Source organism: Orbicella franksi, chromosome 13, assembly GCF_964199315.1.
Source record: "Orbicella franksi chromosome 13, jaOrbFran1.1, whole genome shotgun sequence".
NCBI lineage: Eukaryota > Metazoa > Cnidaria > Anthozoa > Scleractinia > Merulinidae > Orbicella > Orbicella franksi.
Genome location: NC_138157.1, coordinates 18128664 through 18146376, shown reverse-complemented (window position 1 = coordinate 18146376; position 17713 = coordinate 18128664). Strand labels below are relative to the sequence as shown.

Here is a 17713-nt window from a genome sequence, read left to right as displayed (position 1 = left end):
TGAAGTAGTTACTTCCAGGACAAATTTACCGCTGACCTGTAGTCTGGCTGTAAATCATCAAATTTTCGACAATTGTTATCCAAAATACGCTGGAAAACCACTGGAAATAAATGAATTCCTCAGTTTTTTCGCGACTTTCAGCGACACTAGGTGCGAGCACAACAAGGACAACGTATGCGAGGCTAGCTTTGGCTCGATTTTATGCCACAAAGAAAGGTAAGGGCTTGATGATTGCGCGCACATGCTTTCACGTGCATTCACGTCAATGGTAACCCTCGGGATGATGGGGATGGGGTGCAATCCTGCATTGACCCTACATTATGTTATCTTAATCCCGGCGTAGTCAATCGAACCCAATCGAACTGTATTTCAATCGAACTAAATCGAACTCAATCCATGAATTGAGTTCGACTGAGTTCGGCAATCGAACCAAATCGAACTCACACAAAAATGATTGGACAATCGAACTAAATCAAACTTTTGATTCTGAACTCTTGAATTTTTGTAACACTGGTGTTGAAAATCAATAAGTTTTTCGAGGCTTGAGTTACTTTAGTATAACTCGGGGGGTACTCCCATATATAGGCTATATAGGTATGTGCCACGGGATAGGGTAGGGTTTTTGAGGTTTTCGATCCTTAATTGCCCTTGTTTGCATTGTGTTCCAGTGTGATCCTTCCTGATAGGGTACCTAAATATTTGTATCAGCTAACTATGCAGTATGTAAATGCCAGCTTAGTGAAAAACAAATGATCTGTTGAAACTGAACTATTCTTTGATGACCTTCTCCAAGTTATTATTGGCCTTCCCCGTTGTCTTTTCCCCTCTGGTATCCAGAACAAACTTTATTTAGCAACCTCCTTGAACATATTGCAAAGGAATTAGTAAACTTGCTTCTCGTGGTTGTTGAGTTGTATATTAAACAGTTGGGAACTTAAAGACCACCAATGCTCCAACAGTGCAAGAAACATTCAGCTTCTCAATGTACTTCTCTAAGTTGCAGTCTTAATTGAATGCAGATATACGTGTTGCTAGACAATTCCTCTCAAAGGACATTACTTTTTCCTTTAATACTTACAGTCTTCCTTACTTCACTACAGCAATATTAATCCTGCTTTTCTTGTAGGAAAGAAGGCTAAATCCCCAAATGTTGCAATTGACCATGATTTAGCAGAAGGGCTGGTAGATTTGGAAAAATTAAAAGCTACCATGCAAAAGACAGTGGGCAGCCTCCAGCTTGAATTCAAAGACAAACTAACAGTCAGCATTCAACCAAGTGAGTTTTAATTATCCACTGAGATGTAGAGATGTGGTAATTCTGTGCTATGTTTAAAGTAAAACCTCTATCATGCAGGGAGGCACAGTGGCCTCATTGTTAGTATGCTTGTTTCCGAATCGAGTGGTCTGGGTTTGAGCCCTGGCCGGGAACACTGTGTTGTGTTCTTGGGCCAGACACTTTACTCTCAAAGCGCCTCTCTCCAGCCAGGATGTTTAAATGGTTACTGACGAACTTTATCCTGGGGGTAACCCTGCGATGGACTAGCATTCCATCCAGGGGGAGTAGAAATACTCCTAGTTGCTTCATGCTACAGAAACCTGGATAAGCTCCGGCCTGGTGGGCCACTTGACCAGTATGCAGACTTTACCTTTTTACCTTAACTCTATAATGTAGCCTTCAATTAAATGGCGAGACTTTATAGTGGAAACTTAATAGTTTTAACAAACTTCTGTATTATAAGCAAGTCTGTCAGTCCAACCAAAGTCGCAGGCAAATGTATGTAACAGAACAGAACATCAATATAACAAACCTTGATATAAGGAGATCATTTTCATATTATGAATGTTTGCGTAAGCCCAAATATCAAATCAACCCCATAATGTAACAAATAAATGTCACCAAGTCAGGTGTGAAAGAAACAGGATTTATGCACTGCCTCTTGTCAATGGAGAACACATTTTTACAGATACAAGCCAAAAGACAGGCAATCTACATTGCAAGAATTCTTTGATGACACATCTATTATCAGTAGCAATTTTCAATTTCTAGCATCCAGTAGTTTTCTGTTGTTTAATAAGCACTTAATAACTGGCCCCAAGGGAAACAGTGAGTTTTGTTTCTCTGAGACCCTCACTGTTCCCCGAGACAAAGCCAAGTGGAACATTGAAGTTGAGAGGAAACCAAATTCACAGTTTCCTATGGGGCCAGTCATCAAGTGTTTTGTTGACCAGTTAACCTCTTCTTCTTCCCTTTCTTCTCATTCCCAGCCTCTTCTCAAAGCTGTACATATGCATTCATGTAGCTTCCTCATTTTAGGGTGTTGTTCTCACTGTGTGCTATTTTTTTAAGCAAGACAAAATTTAGCATTTTGTGAATGTCACTTCATTGTCATCTCGAATTCTAGCTAACTTTTCTCCAAATATCTGAAATTTTATTACTGTGTATTCCATAATGATTCAGTTCAGTGCCCTTCTTTGATAAGTGCCACTTTTCTACATGTAGTTAGTGCTCCCCCTTATAGTGCTGTTGTTTAATAAGCTCCCCTATTTTGAATAATTTGGTATTAGTGTCCCCATAGTGAACGTAACATTCAATCGACCGACATAGAATAGACTTATTAGATGAATGAATCTAGCCTGCGAACAGGCTCCTGGCGAGGACAGAAAAAAATTTAGGCGAGCACGAAACAGAAGAATTCGGAGACCGAAGCGATCAGGGTAGGGACAGGGGAGTCTGTGGACTTTGTTTTTGATGTGCCTATCCGCCCTTGGTGATAAGCCTGTAACAAATCAGTCAATGAGGTAATTAGACCTATCAAGAAGCTACATTTCTGGTACTTGCAAACAGCTCTAATCGAACTAATCAAATAGCTGGGCCGGGCGTCATAATATAGAGTGCAAGTAAGCAACATGAGCACAGAATGTTTCAAACACTTTTTCCCTCCAGAGCCAATACTTAGAGAGCTTAAAACATATTTTGCAATACTGAAATGAGCCTAAAGAAATTATAAGCACATGATAGTGGTGTCAAACTCTGCGAAGCGACAAGCAGATAACAGTGGAAAGTCCGGAAACCATGCCTTTGACCTCTAAAAAAATTGCTATAGCACCACCGAATGACTCCACTCCACTAGCTTCTACTTAAAATTCCTGCTTGTAACAGAGCATTAAGTACCCTTCAGAATCACTTGTGAAGTAACGAAAGGTTGAAAGACCGAAACTTAAAGGAGAACGGCAAATGCACTATTGTAACCAACCGTTGGAGTCATATAATTTTACAAAGATCTGTCAAATGTTCATCTCAAAGATGTCAACAATCAGCGATTTAACCAATCACATCATGATAACAGGAGTTGGTATCATAGAACAGCGGCATCAGTAGAATGTCTACAGGCTCCCTCGCTTCGTTCGGGCTCACTGGGAGCCTGTTCGCAGGCTAGAATGAATCATACATACATTTTTACATACATACATTTTATTTTGTTTTCAAATTAAAATTACAATTATAACATGCCCGCAGATAGCTGAGCTAATCTCAGGGGGTCATGTTTACTCGAATTATGTGGTTTGCATCCAATATAATATTGAACGTGTTTATTTGGAATAATGAAACAAAAATTATGGCTATATTATTTTACAGGTAATATTTTTTTCAGATGTATTAGACAAGCTCAAGGTGCAATCACAGAATGGCAAGGAAACGTTTCCACTCAGTCAAGTGGCACAAATCAAACTTAATGATAGCATGTTTGTTATAGACTTGAGAGATTCACCTGAGGTACGTCAATATTTTATTGCCAACCTTTTAAATCCTATGTGTATAGTGTTCAGCATTTTATTTGTCTTTGCAACTTTAGTTCGAATTTGTCAAAAGTACAAGTAATGAGAACAAGTTTAATGACAATAACTGTGCTAATGATAAATGTTATTATATGGCTCTGTCTCACAAGGACTGGGAACTACCAAATTCATGAATTTGATTGGCTGAAATCGATATTGAAAGCAGTCTAGATTTTCCATCTAGACCAGCATTTAGACCAGTATTAAATGTTTTGTGGCGAAAAAGTTGCAAACTAAAATGCAAAATCATTGACTATTTTGATCTAACAATATTTATTTTATGGAAGTGCCAAAAGACCTGATGGGGAAAAAAAATACAATTCATACAATTATGTATTTATTATGTACATGTATGTACCTGAGAAACAACAAGAAGCCTAATATTAACAAGCTTGTGCTTATTTCAAAATGATGTTAGATTTGCCTGTTCTCAGCCAATTACATGAAGTAATTTTTCTAACCTCTGTTTCTTTCTTTTTAAGATGTATTTTATCTGTTTTTATTATTGTATCTTGAATAACACATTATTGTTATGTACACAACAGACACTACACCATGTTGTCACAACCTCATGCTTTTTTTACCTATCATGCCTTTTGAACTTTACAAGGTGACAAGGTGGTTAACGATGATGCATACATGACAATTATGTTCTGTTCTGTTCTGTTATGTACTGTAGTTTTGTGTTATGTTGTCTTGTGTTGTGATGTGATGTGATGTGATGTGTCATGATGTGATGCGATGTGATGTGATGTGATGTTATGTTTTGTTAAACCGCATAACACGAGGGCCAATTCCCACTTTTTTTACATCCATTTTGAAATTCCACAATTTAACTGCCTAAACATAGTACCATTATTTTGTTGAACCAGTAGCTGGTTTGCTAAAAAAGCAGAACCCAAAATGCTTTTACATCTCATTTTGCATACAAAACAGAAACATAGGCACGCAAGGCGTGCAAGAGTTAATTTTGCGTGAAGTGTCGGAGATGGAGCATTCATGGAACTGTTTACAGTAATGATTTGGTTAATTTGACAAGTTTTTTTGGTTGCGATGTACAGCAAGAAAGAAACTGGGAATTTGTGATGTACATGCGATGTTACATCGGTCATGGTAAGATAGCTTAATAGTAAGCCATACTAGTAGTGATCAGAGATTATGAAAGTGCGTTCGACGCTCTCACTTTAATATATATAATACCGTAAATAAATGATTTCACTAGCTGACTTTCAACCTTTGTCTGTTGCTAAAATCAACATTTTTCAGCAGCATCCTAGGTTTCACAGTCAGATATAGATATGCATAGTGTCAAAGTCCATGCTAGAGAAGAGGTCACGATTTGTTGATACATTGCATGACGCCGCCAGTTTCTGTAGACTCTCAAGTTTCATAGAATATTTAAATTACATACATTATTCTAAGCTAGCATTTGCAATCGCGTGCTCGTTTCACGTGGTCGTTCATCGTAAACAAACTCCGTGCGACTTATTTGAGTATTTCCCCTGATGAATAAAGTAGTCTTATGGATCTTGCCTTCAAAGTACTTTTTCACCGATTCCAAACAATAAAATTTTGACCGGATAAAGACTGAGCTATCTGTCACGACTGGAACTAATCAACAAATGCAATCAAAATGTAGCTGTTCCCACGGTTATGATCCCAAAGCCAAGTCGTGTTAATAGACAAGACAATTCCCTCAGATTTTGATAAATGCTACCATCAAAGCGTTTAAATTCGCCAAAATCTAATGCTGAGAGCACATAATAGCGAAGTGTACGGCGACTGAATGGAAAGAAGTCAAAGAAAGATCCATCGGAAAGACGAAGTCATATGGCCTGATCACATACTCACATGTTCGCCACATGTCTTATCACATGTCTTAGTATTAAACAGTACCAGTTTACTGGCAGTGACATGACCCTGCAAAAGTCAAGCGGGGCAGGAATTCCTTACAGGAATGTGGGTTTTTCAGCCTATAACTGTGCACAGGGAAACCAACCCTGGAAAGCCACAGGTCAAAATTAGGTTTGCATTCCACTTCATCAAACGCAAAAATGTTTGACTGAACAAACTACAGTAATCTGACACATCTGTAGATTAATGTAGATACCATCTTATTTTCTGACAGGCAATTTGATTCGTTCTTTGATACAGCCTGCACTGTGATTGGTGTGACACGAGCGCATGCATAACTCCCTCACTCACCGATCACATAGCCCTTCCAACCCCCAAGAGGAATTTTTGCTCCAGAATACTCAAGTCAATTAAGAGACTTTTTCGCATTTTATACAAGTCATAAGTTTACCCTTTTTACACAACACAACACAACTTCACCGAAAATAGAAAGAAAGAGACAAAAAACCTCTCTGACACGTTGAGAGTCTGATTTAATTAAATTGCACTTTGACTTGGTGCCACGCAGTTCTTAAAGAACATTCGAACAGTTTTCATACTTTTTACCTTTAAAAATATCAGACTGAAATGAATGTCATCAAATAAAACTTTTAAACTGCTGCTACAGAGATGTAAAAACTGTCCAGAAATGAAAGCTTCTTTTTTGTTTAATATCCTGAAAACAATAGCCGATAACTTGTCAGCTGTAACTGAATTTACTCCCATATAAAAAACAAAAGTGTTAAGTTACCATTTGTTACTAAAGATAGCAAACATCTTGTGGGAAAGAGTGGTGACGATTCGTCAGCTCCAATTGAATTTACTCCCTTGTGAAAAACAAGAGTGTCATATTACCTTTTGTAACTAAAAAATAAAAATATCTCGTTATATTTGCAGGCAACAAGAACAAAACAATTGTTACCCGCACTTACTATTGTAAATGTTAGAACTGTTTCAAATCTAAATAGTCTCATCTCCTCTAAAACATGTCCTAAGAACTAGAAGCAACAATTCGTGACCTCTAATTGAATTTACTCCTTGTGAAAAAACAAAAGTATCAAGTTACCTTTGTAACTAAAAATGAAAATATCTTGTTTCATTTGCATACTACTAACTCCTGAACTATTTCAAACCTTAAGGCTCATCTTGTTCATAACTAAAATTCTCAGCCTAACCCACAGAAAATGTCGAAGTAAACCCAATATATGAATACTTCCTCCTCTTTTATAGAAGAATAAATAATGTTATGGCCGTTCTGAACTCTATCAGAATCAAATCTTGTCACGTACCGTTTACCTTTACAACCAGGATATTTCATTGGCTGTTTATAGTAGATCCAATCTGATTGGTGTGACATACATACATCTCTCACTCACTTACTCACTCACTCATCCATTGACCTGTCCATGACATACCCGACACGCAGACTAAGAGGTTTTTTTTTTTTACAAAAAAATAACTCAAAAAGATGCAATTTAGAACAAAAAAAAAGCAGTTCATGATTAAATCTCACTGCTGTGAGCCAATCAGATTTCAAGGATCACCAGTGATTTCAAAACAGACGTAATAAAGAAAAATATTACTCGTATGGATTTTGAATAGACCTGAGGGATAGGAAATGATAAGAAGAGCCTGGGACAGGAGAATGCTAGTAGGAATGATAGAAAAACTCGCCCCCTTTCTTTTTATTTTCTTGTTGTAACACTATTAACATTTTGGCAAGGATCTACTGTGCAAAAATATTTGAAACCCCAGAGGAGAGGGGAAGCTTCTCTCTTCCCCTGCAAAGAGCCTGCTTGCAGGCTAGAAATTCCACTTTGCCTCTCCTCTCAGATATTCCAGTAACTTGGGGTGGGTTTGGATATTTCTTGGAAATTCACAATAATTTATTTATGTGTAGAGCTCAGCAAATGTGAACCAAAGCATACACAGTGTTGCTTTTACCCATAAGTTGATATTATTGTAAGATCAGCATGCAAGGATAAAAAACCAAACATTGAACATGTTAATTTTAATTATTTCCATTCTATTTTTCTGTTTTAGCTGGTATCTCAAGCTGCTCAGGCAATTAAAAGTTGGAACACAAACTTGGAGCCAACTCTGGATGGTGATCTGATATCTATACCCATCCCCAAGTAAGACTTGCTCTACAGCACCTTTGTTTTATACAGTCAGTCCAACTATACCTTTGATGTCCTGGTCTTTGAAGCTCTTATATACTCCACCTCCAAATGATGTTCCCCATCTTCATCTTCCCCTTCATCTTCCCCTCCTTCTACACCTTTACTCACCTTCACCTCCCCCCTCTAGTTGCCCTTTACTTTTTCTCTTCCTTTCTTCCATACTTTGTCCCCTTGTTGATGCCTTCCTCTAGTCTCCATGCCTGCTTCTTCTCTCTCTTTCAATCTTTACCTTTACTTTTATGTCTTTCCTTTCTTTCTAAGTCTTTTACACCCTCCCTCTTACTCTCTCCCTGACTACTCACCCATTTTCTAATTCACCCAATACCTTTCCTTTCTTTTCCTTTTTGCCATGCCTTCCCCTTTTTCCCACACCTTTTTCATGGCTACTACCCCTTCCCCAATCCCTTCTGACACATTTTGCAGTCCTCTGATTCCTGTTCTCCTCCTACAACACCTGTGATTTCTTTTCCCATGTAAAGCATTACGACAAAATCCGATAGAAAATCAAGCAATTTCAGTTCTTAGTGGACAAAAATCTGGTACCAGAATAATTTTAAGTATTTTACAGTCCTTTTTACATTTTCTTAAAGCTTAAGATATAAATAGTTGCCTGAAATAACGCCGAAAACAATTTCTCTTGGGAACGAGAGAAAACAAATTTCAAAGTTCGGAGAAATTGTGCAAACGCAGGTAAAATTTCATCATCAGTTTCATTTCACCAATACTTTCAAGTGATGCATGCGAAGTTCAACATTTGTTTTTGACGTTTTGGTTTTGCTAGAAATGATTTTTTTTGAGAAGATATTTAAAACTGTCATAGTGAAGTCTGCAATACGATGTAAATAATCTTGGTATAAAGTTTTTGTCCACTTGTTACTCGAACTTCTGGTGAATTCCGTCCTAAATCCAAACATGCCACAACAAGAACATCTTTTCTTTTGCAGGGTAACTCAGGAATATCGCGAGAACTTAGTAAAGCTGGCAAAATCAACATGTGAACAATACAAACAAAGCCTTCGAAAAATAAGGCAGAAAGGCATGTCGGACATTAGGAAGAACAAGAAGGGAAAATCACAAGATGATGCCAAGATGGTGGAGAAAATGGTAACAACTAAAAATTTATAATGTTAATAAGTTTTAATACCAGCGATGTTAATGACGGATATCGTATTTTTGAGTGGGTCTTTCCTGATGCCCTTGGCTGAACATGTTTTCAGTTTTCCTGTAAAACATTCATCAGGTTTTCCATCTACATTTTATATGCACTTACTGCCCCCTTCTCTTTGAAAAGGTCTTTTACAGAAATAAACCCTTCTCCAGGATTTAACAAAGCTCTCACAGTACTTTAATCATTCTCTACGGAGTTAAAAGTTGTAAGTTGTCTAAAATTAAGTTGGTCTGTGTACACATGTACTTCTCTGTAACATTATTTCAGACATTTCTTGTTCCCCCTTACGAGGAACAGTCAAGTAAGCCTCTAAGCATTTTGAAACTTCGTGAGATTTTCATTCATTCTCATCTTTTTTTCACAGGTTGAACAGCTTACAGACCAGTTTTGTAATGATACTGATATACTCCTAGAAGAAAAGACTAAAGAACTACTAAGAAAGTGAAAGCTTATTTATTCCTGAAGAAAAATGAAATGGTGATCCTGTTATGAGATGTCTCTTTTATCAATGAAAGCTGTAAATAGATTGGCATCGTTCTGAAAATTATGTTTGAAATGTATATAACTCGGGGTGCTCCCATGTGGAAGGAGTAGGGATGTTTCTTAGAAAAATTGAGTTAATCCACCAAAGGACAGTAATTGGAACATGGGTCAAGCTTTATTTGACACCTAAACGATACCAACGTAACCCAGACACCCAAATAAGAGCTAAGTAACTTTAAGGAGCCTTGTCGCCACCTGTGCAAGAGTAAGATTTGTCATTGCTCTCGTCACTGTCATCGGATGCTTTCTAGATCGATTTGAACAACCCCCACAGTATCAATTGCGAATGCAACGCTGGAAGATACTTAGGTGCGTAAAAACTTGGACAGTCTGTTTGTCTTGAACGCTTTTCAATGAGACTTAGCCTGCGAACAGGCTCCCAGTGAGCCCGAACGAAGTCCCCGCCCCGATCGCTTTGCTCTCCGAATTCTTCTGTTTCGCGCTTGCCGAATTTTTTTTTCCGTCCTCGCCGGGAGCCTGTTCGCAGACTCAATGAGACCAAACTTCACAATTTACAACCCTAAGCAAGACAATAAGCACCCCTGTCCCCTTCACAAGAAAGTTCCCCCCCACCACCTCCCGGGGGTTTATAATAAGGACATTTGGTAAGATACTTTGAAAAACTACTTTTGGGCTCTTCTGGGAGCTGAATGCAACAGTTGGACGTGTTCATCATATTTATCAACTGGACATTTTAGTTGACAATATCACTTTTTACCACAGGTTTCTTGCTTGCTATTTTAACTGTCGGGCTTCTCTATCTATCAGTGGAAATTTAGTAAAACGTACTTAAAATGTCAAAGAGAAAACCAAAAATGAACACCATGCAGTAAAACCATGAACAGCTAAACTTCATGAACGTGGCAATATGAAAATCAGTACAATGGCCTATATTTACATTGAGATGATTGCCTATTATAGTTCCTATAACCTATAATTCAATGCGATTTAACACAATTCAATGCTAAGTTCTTAATCTACGTCACATGCGCCCATTGTCCATCTTCAGCAGTGTATTAGGTGTGCCGCAAAAGATATAGGTAGCCTGTCAGATTTAAAATATCGTTTTAAAAATTCTCGTCTTCTTCAAATTAAAATTTTTTCTTGGGAGTTCTTTGGGTGATGTTTACATTTAGGCATGAAAGGAAAAAAAGAAAGATAAGTCATGGCGACTTTGAGATGTGAGGGCATTGTATCCGCGGTTTTTTCAAGTCATTGCTGACTGTTGATTGAGAAGATTGTGCACGCGAATAGGGCGGGTTTCAATTGACTCCAGTAAAACCAAAACCAGAGTAACTACTCTAGCCAATCACAAAGGACAGACAATACAGTGAACCAATTAAAACTCCAAACAAGTGCATGTAGTCGACGCAAAGCGCGGGAAACCGTGTGTATGCTTGTCAAACAGGACCAAAATGTCGAAAAGTGATATATATGTCCAAATTGTAATATATATGTATGGATTATTGACCAAGTGTGAGGTCAAGATGGCTTGATATTGGCCAAGTTCTTTTTTTGCGTGTTTATGGACCGAGACGGAGTCGAGGTCCATAAACTGGCAAAAAAAGAACGAGGCCAAAATCCAGCAATCTTGACCGAACAAGCTTGGTCAATAAAGGATTTATTATATGGCTTTCTTGGAAATTTTTCTTGCGGGACACTCCGGGTAGTCCCGAGCCGGCAAGATAGCTCCATCTTGTCCACTCGGGTAGCCAATCACAACGCAGGATTTGATTCAACTTGCCCGCTCACGGAGCTAGCCATATAATAAAGCTTAGTAATGCAAAATCAAGGCAAATGCGGATAACTTTCGACAGTCAAGTGACAACCACTCTCTTAAATATAGACGTTGCCAGCAAGGCAGCTAAATTGAAAAGCCATGACACTCCTCAGACGCATACAAGAACATTCAGACACTTGAGTTCATTTCATAAAAACGTTTTATTTGCAATAAAGAAAACGTATACCATGCTTACATTTTAATAAAACCCTTACACTGACTTGTATTACATTAAATGCCACTGCTTACTGGAATCGTAAATCATCTAAACCACTAGTTAAATCTCGTTATTAGAACTAACTGCAATTACATCAGCAGGCCAATTTTCAAATGAATTTCTGAGTGATTTTCTCCGGGGATCATCTATGTACTAAAAGTCCGTGGGGAACTCCCATATAAAATAGTCGGGGACGCTCGTGGGAAAATTTGAATTAAACCCCTAAACGGGACCATGCGGGTGTGGCTTGAGCTTTATTTGACCCCCTAAGACGCCGCTAAAACGGAATTAACACAGTTTTTTTTTATTATTTCTTCCAGTGCACCCTAAAAGATACTTTCACGTCTAAAAATCCCCTGGGACTGAAAGTGGCACGAGAATTACATTTGTAGATCAGTACCGCCTAAGCTGTTCCGTTAAATTAAATGATCAACGGTAGAACTATCCTGGACAAAAATTGCACGGTTCACCTGCTCACTTTAGAATTGTTTTTTTTCTCTATTGATATTTTTGTTAAGTTGGAAATGAATCCGAGCCACACCCATCAAACGAGATTCTGATGTCTTTAAAAGATTCGTTGCATAAATTTCTACGATAACTTTTATATGAGAGTCTCCCACCCAGCCCCCGGAAGAGGGATTATTTTACTCCCTCGAAGGGTCTTGGCCATCTTGAGCACTTTCCCGCCCCTTTTTATTGGCGTTCATTGTAGCAGCAGTCTCTTCCTCGGTCCTCGTGTCTCCAACGTGCAGGCTGCCATCTGGATTATTTTTAACACGAACGCTCTTGTACTGTTCCCTCAAGGCGCTAAGTGCTGCTGCTGTCTCGGCGTCGGACTTCTTAGTAGCTTCTCTGTTGGCTTCCTCGTGTGCTGCAAGATTTCCCCCTTTTACATTTTTCTCCCGCATCTTTTGATAGCTCTTTACAAACTCTATTGCTGCCTTCGCCGTCTCCACTGGTTTGTCTAACGTCTTTTTAGCGAGAGTACCAAGACCTTCCAATAGGATGAAAAGCAAATAAATCGAGTTTGAGTAACAGTCCAAGACGCTTGTTTTGCGCGCGGATCGAGCGAGGGTCTTCACGCTTCGCTCGCGCCCCGAAACCTCGCCAATGGTACAATTCAACAGTGAGCGCTCATATGAACCTATTTTTAAATACCTGTTCTGTGGCCGGTTTCATCTCTATCACGAATACCGGTTTTTCCAACATGTACTGTTTTGCCTTTAGCTTTGATAGTTTTTCCTCTGAAAGCAAATAAAGAAGGAAATAATTAGTGAATTTATAAACATTTAACCTGGCACATTCTAGGAAATAATTTTCTTCGTCGCGGTAACGGCGGATTTCACTGAGTCGCTAATCAACCCCGGCTGATCAGGTTTAAAATCCTTTCTGCGCTATTATTGTGGAACCATGGCCATGGTATTTCCATGGTATTTCTTCGAAATAGGCAACACTTATTTCTTCTGTAAGACATCGGCTCTTACGAGTGCAAACTATGCCGCTGACATTAATTATTATGGCGTAATTTTATTTTTATTTATTTTTTTGCTATATGATATTCATTGCATTAAGCAAAATAAAATGGTTGTTGTTGGTAATTTCTCTCAGCTTGGAGTTAATGTTGGGACCAAAGCTAACACAAAATCTCTTCGTAACAAATTTTGACTCCATGTTACTTAAAAAATCCAAATACCTGTTAAATTAAGACAGTGCGTAGGGAAAACTTCATAGCTTTTAAATATTAATTTTAGGAATTATTGTTATTGTTATTATTGTAATAGTTGTCACTACAGCCGTTCGGCGAAGATTGTATGTGTTTTTGTCTGTCTCTAAACGTGTGTTACTAAGATTTCTTCCTGTGGTTATTTTTTTTGCTTTTCCATTTCTTGCTTTCACGGAAACGTTTGTTTGCGCTTCAACTGTGACCTCTTTCAGCAACCGATTTTTTAAATTTTTTCATTTTATTGCAAACAATTCGTTCAAGTGAGATTTACGCCATGTTAGAGTAATGCAGTGATTCTGGTGATTCCCTTACTTATTTGCGGTCTTGTCAGAAGTTCTGAAAACATTGGAGAATTAGTGGTGATGATCTTACTAAAATATTAAAAAAAATAAACGTAAAATCCCTTTATATGAAACGCGTAGTATCCTGAAAACATATAGCTACAGCGTGGACGCAAAGAACAGTCTTTAGAAATATAAGAATGTCCCTCCAGAATCTGCCAATTTCGAGCACTTTTTTAACGGCCTGTATACTCTCAAACAGGAAGAACGGTACATGTATTTCATCTTACCGCTCAGTTTTCGTGGAGCTATATTCAGAACTGGACCGCGAACCACTTTTTGAGCTGGAACTTCGAGAACTTCCCCACCATCCTTCGCATTGTCCAAGGACATCCACTGTTAGGATGACTGCAAGAATCACGAGGGCTAGTGTGTACAGTTTCATCTCTGTTCGCTCGCTGTGGACTGATATCGATGTGGTTCCAAGCCAAACCGAACCTGGTCGTGTTAACACTGAATACTCCGGCTGCTCAGTTTTATGGGGTAAGACAGTCGTTAGGAAATTTCAAAAATGATCCCGGTTTTAGCAAATACCGGACGTAAAATCATCTTTGTCTAAGCGGTTTTGAGACACTTCCTCATTGGAAGTCTGACAGGATCTGAAGGGAACTGAAATGCTATTTGACTTCCCCTCCACATTCTGCACAAACATGTGTGGTATACTGGATCATATAAACTAGTCTACAATTCTTGATACACAAGAAAAAATAATGGATGCCAAAGCAACAAGTTTCAGACCTTGGCGACTACGGGTGACTGGAATTCAAAACACATGATAATCGAACAGTGTTGAAAATATTTGAACCTATAAATAGCAGATTGGATATCACTGACACACTTCAGCACGCCAGTATTTCAGTTCGACCGTACGAAGGAAGGTGAAACGCTCGCGAGGATATACGAATAGATGTGATCATTTTTACCTTGCCGGTCGTGAGCGTTGTTGTTTAATAAATAGAGAGTTAAAAGGGACACAACTAAAGCGATTTTACTTCGTTTTTTGTCACAGAATTGCTAACATTATGACTGAGTACCTTCACTGGTACACCAAATGTTCCTAGAACACGAGGAATTAATAAAGAAAGAACAAAGTTTGATTGGTTTAAAGCGATCTTTTTCTACGTCATGACGACAAAATTTCGAAAGGTCTGCCAGGCTTTTTCAATTTGACATCACACTCTTGTGTATGCGAAACGGCTCTTGTCTCACTATTTTTAATGCTTTAATACACTTACTGACTTATACAAAACAAGACCATTGCAGCAAGGTTTCTATTGATGAAAATATGTCTTTTGGGTTTTGATTTCTTCGAAGTCCTGCTGATTATAGCACACGAGCTTAATTATCATGAGTACAACAATGGTTTTGCACGTGCGGTGTAAATCTTTGTTCATTTCGCAGCCCTCCAGTTTGCAAAACAACAACGTGAAATGTGCAAATTCTGCGCATTTTGGACAATGTGTATTTCCACGTGGGATTGAACGCTGACCTTGCACGCAAGCTTTCTGACTGATAGGCGTCAAAATTGATCCGTTTTAGCAAAAACCGGATGTAAAATTATCTTTGTCTAATCGGTTTTCAGAAACTTTTATCCGGCTCTAAGCGTTTCAGTGACAGCCTGGATTTGAGCAAAACCTGTCGGACCTGAATATCTGAATAAGCTTTCGCTTGAATATATTGTTGTTAAAGCACGACTGACAAGAGAGAGGTACAGAGAATCTCTTGTGTTAGGGAGTTGAATATAATAGCGTTTATTTTTTTGAAGCATTGCCTTTACATCCACTTCTACTACTTCTGCTGCTCTGAGTAATAAAAATCGAAAGTTTCCAGCTAAATGGAGGTTTTAACCAAGGCCAGCAAGACTGCTTCCGTGTGAATCATTGCTAAAAGCTAAACACACTGAGACTGACAAAACGAGCAACAGAACTAAATACGAGGGAAGATATATGTGGGCTGACCTTGACTCAAACTGTTGGACAACCATGGATGATCACTAGACCGACATAAAAAAAAAATAATTCGTCAACAATACGCATAACTTTAAGTTTAGATGTATTTCACTTGGCTAGCCTCTGACTCTTCGTGGAAATAGAGTCCCATGTCAGAACACCTTTAACTTAGGAAAGATAAAGTTTTCAGCGCTTTGCTAGCGTGGAACAAAGAAAAAAAAGTGAGTCTTGGACGGCATTCGAACCCGTGACCTCCTAACGACGACGCCGCTCTAACAGTCACCGCGAAAAAAAGAACGCATGGTCGTATTTTTACGGGCGCTCTGATCACAGATACGGAGAGACTCATGACTAAGATCAGCACTTGGTCAAAAGCGTCCTTTGTAAAGATGAATAATAGGAGAAGGTGGATTATAAGCTCTTTGAGTAAAATAAAACAGTCTACAATTCTTGTTACACGAAAGGGAAAAAATACCGACGTAACAAATTCTGGGATTGATGGCTACGGATCAACGGGAGTCAAAACACACGAAAAGAGAAGAGATATTTTGTAGATGTTATTTTATAACAGCAGATTGGATATCACAAAAGTCAAGGTCACCCTCAAGCATGTCAGTATAACAGCTGAATCGTATGTAAGGAGCTAAAACGGATGGGTGGGGACATCTTTACATTCCTTTCAAATCAATCCAATGTAACTTGATTGCTATATCATAATATTATTACATGATCACGATAATCGCCTGTTTTAGCTTTAGTTTACAAAAGCTTTGGCAACACTGTACGTATTTATGGTCATGCAAATAAAGCTAGTTGTTGTTGTTGTTGTTGCTGCAACTTACATATCATTTCACTACGAATGGAGCCCGAGCAGGCATGCAACTGAATAGGTCGTAAAAATACATTTTTTTTTTTAAAGTTACCCAAAAACGACCTATTGGACATAATAAGCAAGCATCTGAAGCGGAACAAGGAAGTTGTGCTCACACTAATAGAATAGCCACGTTTCATTACAGGAACTCCCTTATGTTCCATCCTCTAGGGTTTTTCTTTTTAACAGTTCTACAGGCTCGACACAGCGTGAGAAACACTTCTCACTAGCTGGTTTTTAAAGTTAACTATGCGTTCATTCGTCCATTCTTGCTATACATTCAACCACGTTTGTGTAGCTTTTGTAATATTCTTATTTTTAGCTAGTATTTCGCTGATTTTCTCGTGAGTATTTTGTTCGAAAAAACAACCGACTGCAGCCATTTTGATTTTTAGCGTTGGCGCTTCCCCTTTGTTTCCATGGCAACTACCATGTTGTATTCTATATCCTTGTTTTGCAGTCTGTAAGCTATCTATGCATTTCTCATTGAACACTTAAAAAAGTAGTATTTCATATTGTTTTGAGTATATTGTAAGATTCTACAAGACTGGCTAAAATCTGTGAATATTCTGCGACCCCAATATTTACAAACGAAACATTCCGCTCCACCTCAGATTGTCTCCAGCAAGTCACGATTCTGAAGTACTGTAATATACATATATGTAAACGCGTTTATCGATTTTGATGAATGTATGAATGGTATTTTCAAAAGACATGCCAGCTGGTTTTACGCAAAATGTGATCGGTTCCTTATCAACCCGGGCCATTATTTAACTGGTTAGGTGGCTCAGATTTCACCGTTTAGCGAATGATTTTCTTTTCATATTGCGCCAAAGATCTCCTCTGGGGATGGCGGCTATTCAAAAATAAAAGTGACTGGAAGGATCAAATTTCAGTAGTTTTAGCTGGAATGCTTTCTTTGCTTTGTTCATGCGCACTAAGATGATAACAAAATGCGAGTTAAAAAAACAACCAGGAAATGATAAGAAACAGACCTCCTCGAAGTTACCACGATTATCAGTTGAGTAAGGCGCGACGAAGTTTTGGTGACAAAGTTTTGGACTTAAAATGACCGTTTTGCCACGGGCAAATTTCCTCGTTTCCAATGGTAATAATATTGTCGCTCTGAATTTCGCGCGCTTTTTCGCTCGCGCCAATGACGTCAAAGGCCAACAAGTTGCCACTGAAAACGGAGCCAGTTGCTCGTG

General features: G+C 38.5%; 2 protein-coding genes across 2 annotated transcripts; one reads left to right on the top strand and one right to left on the bottom strand.

Annotated features, from left to right (window-relative positions):
* Window positions 1-57: 57 nt before the first annotated feature.
* LOC145465565 (ribosome-recycling factor-like) lies at window positions 58-11525 on the top strand. The gene is made up of 6 exons (XM_081449339.1): window positions 58-216; window positions 1127-1276; window positions 3654-3775; window positions 7774-7865; window positions 8858-9017; window positions 9446-11525. Exons 1-6 carry the CDS (start codon window positions 111-113, stop codon window positions 9524-9526), a joined length of 711 nt encoding a protein of 236 aa, XP_081305465.1. The 5' UTR covers window positions 58-110; the 3' UTR covers window positions 9527-11525.
* Window positions 11526-11596: 71 nt separating this feature from the next.
* Window positions 11597-14703, bottom strand: LOC145465662 (uncharacterized). Its single transcript, XM_081449434.1, has 3 exons — window positions 13916-14703; window positions 12780-12865; window positions 11597-12615 (listed from the first exon to the last, which is right to left on the bottom strand). Exons 1-3 carry the CDS (start codon window positions 14068-14070, stop codon window positions 12266-12268), a joined length of 591 nt encoding a protein of 196 aa, XP_081305560.1. The 5' UTR covers window positions 14071-14703; the 3' UTR covers window positions 11597-12265.
* Window positions 14704-17713: the final 3010 nt, after the last annotated feature.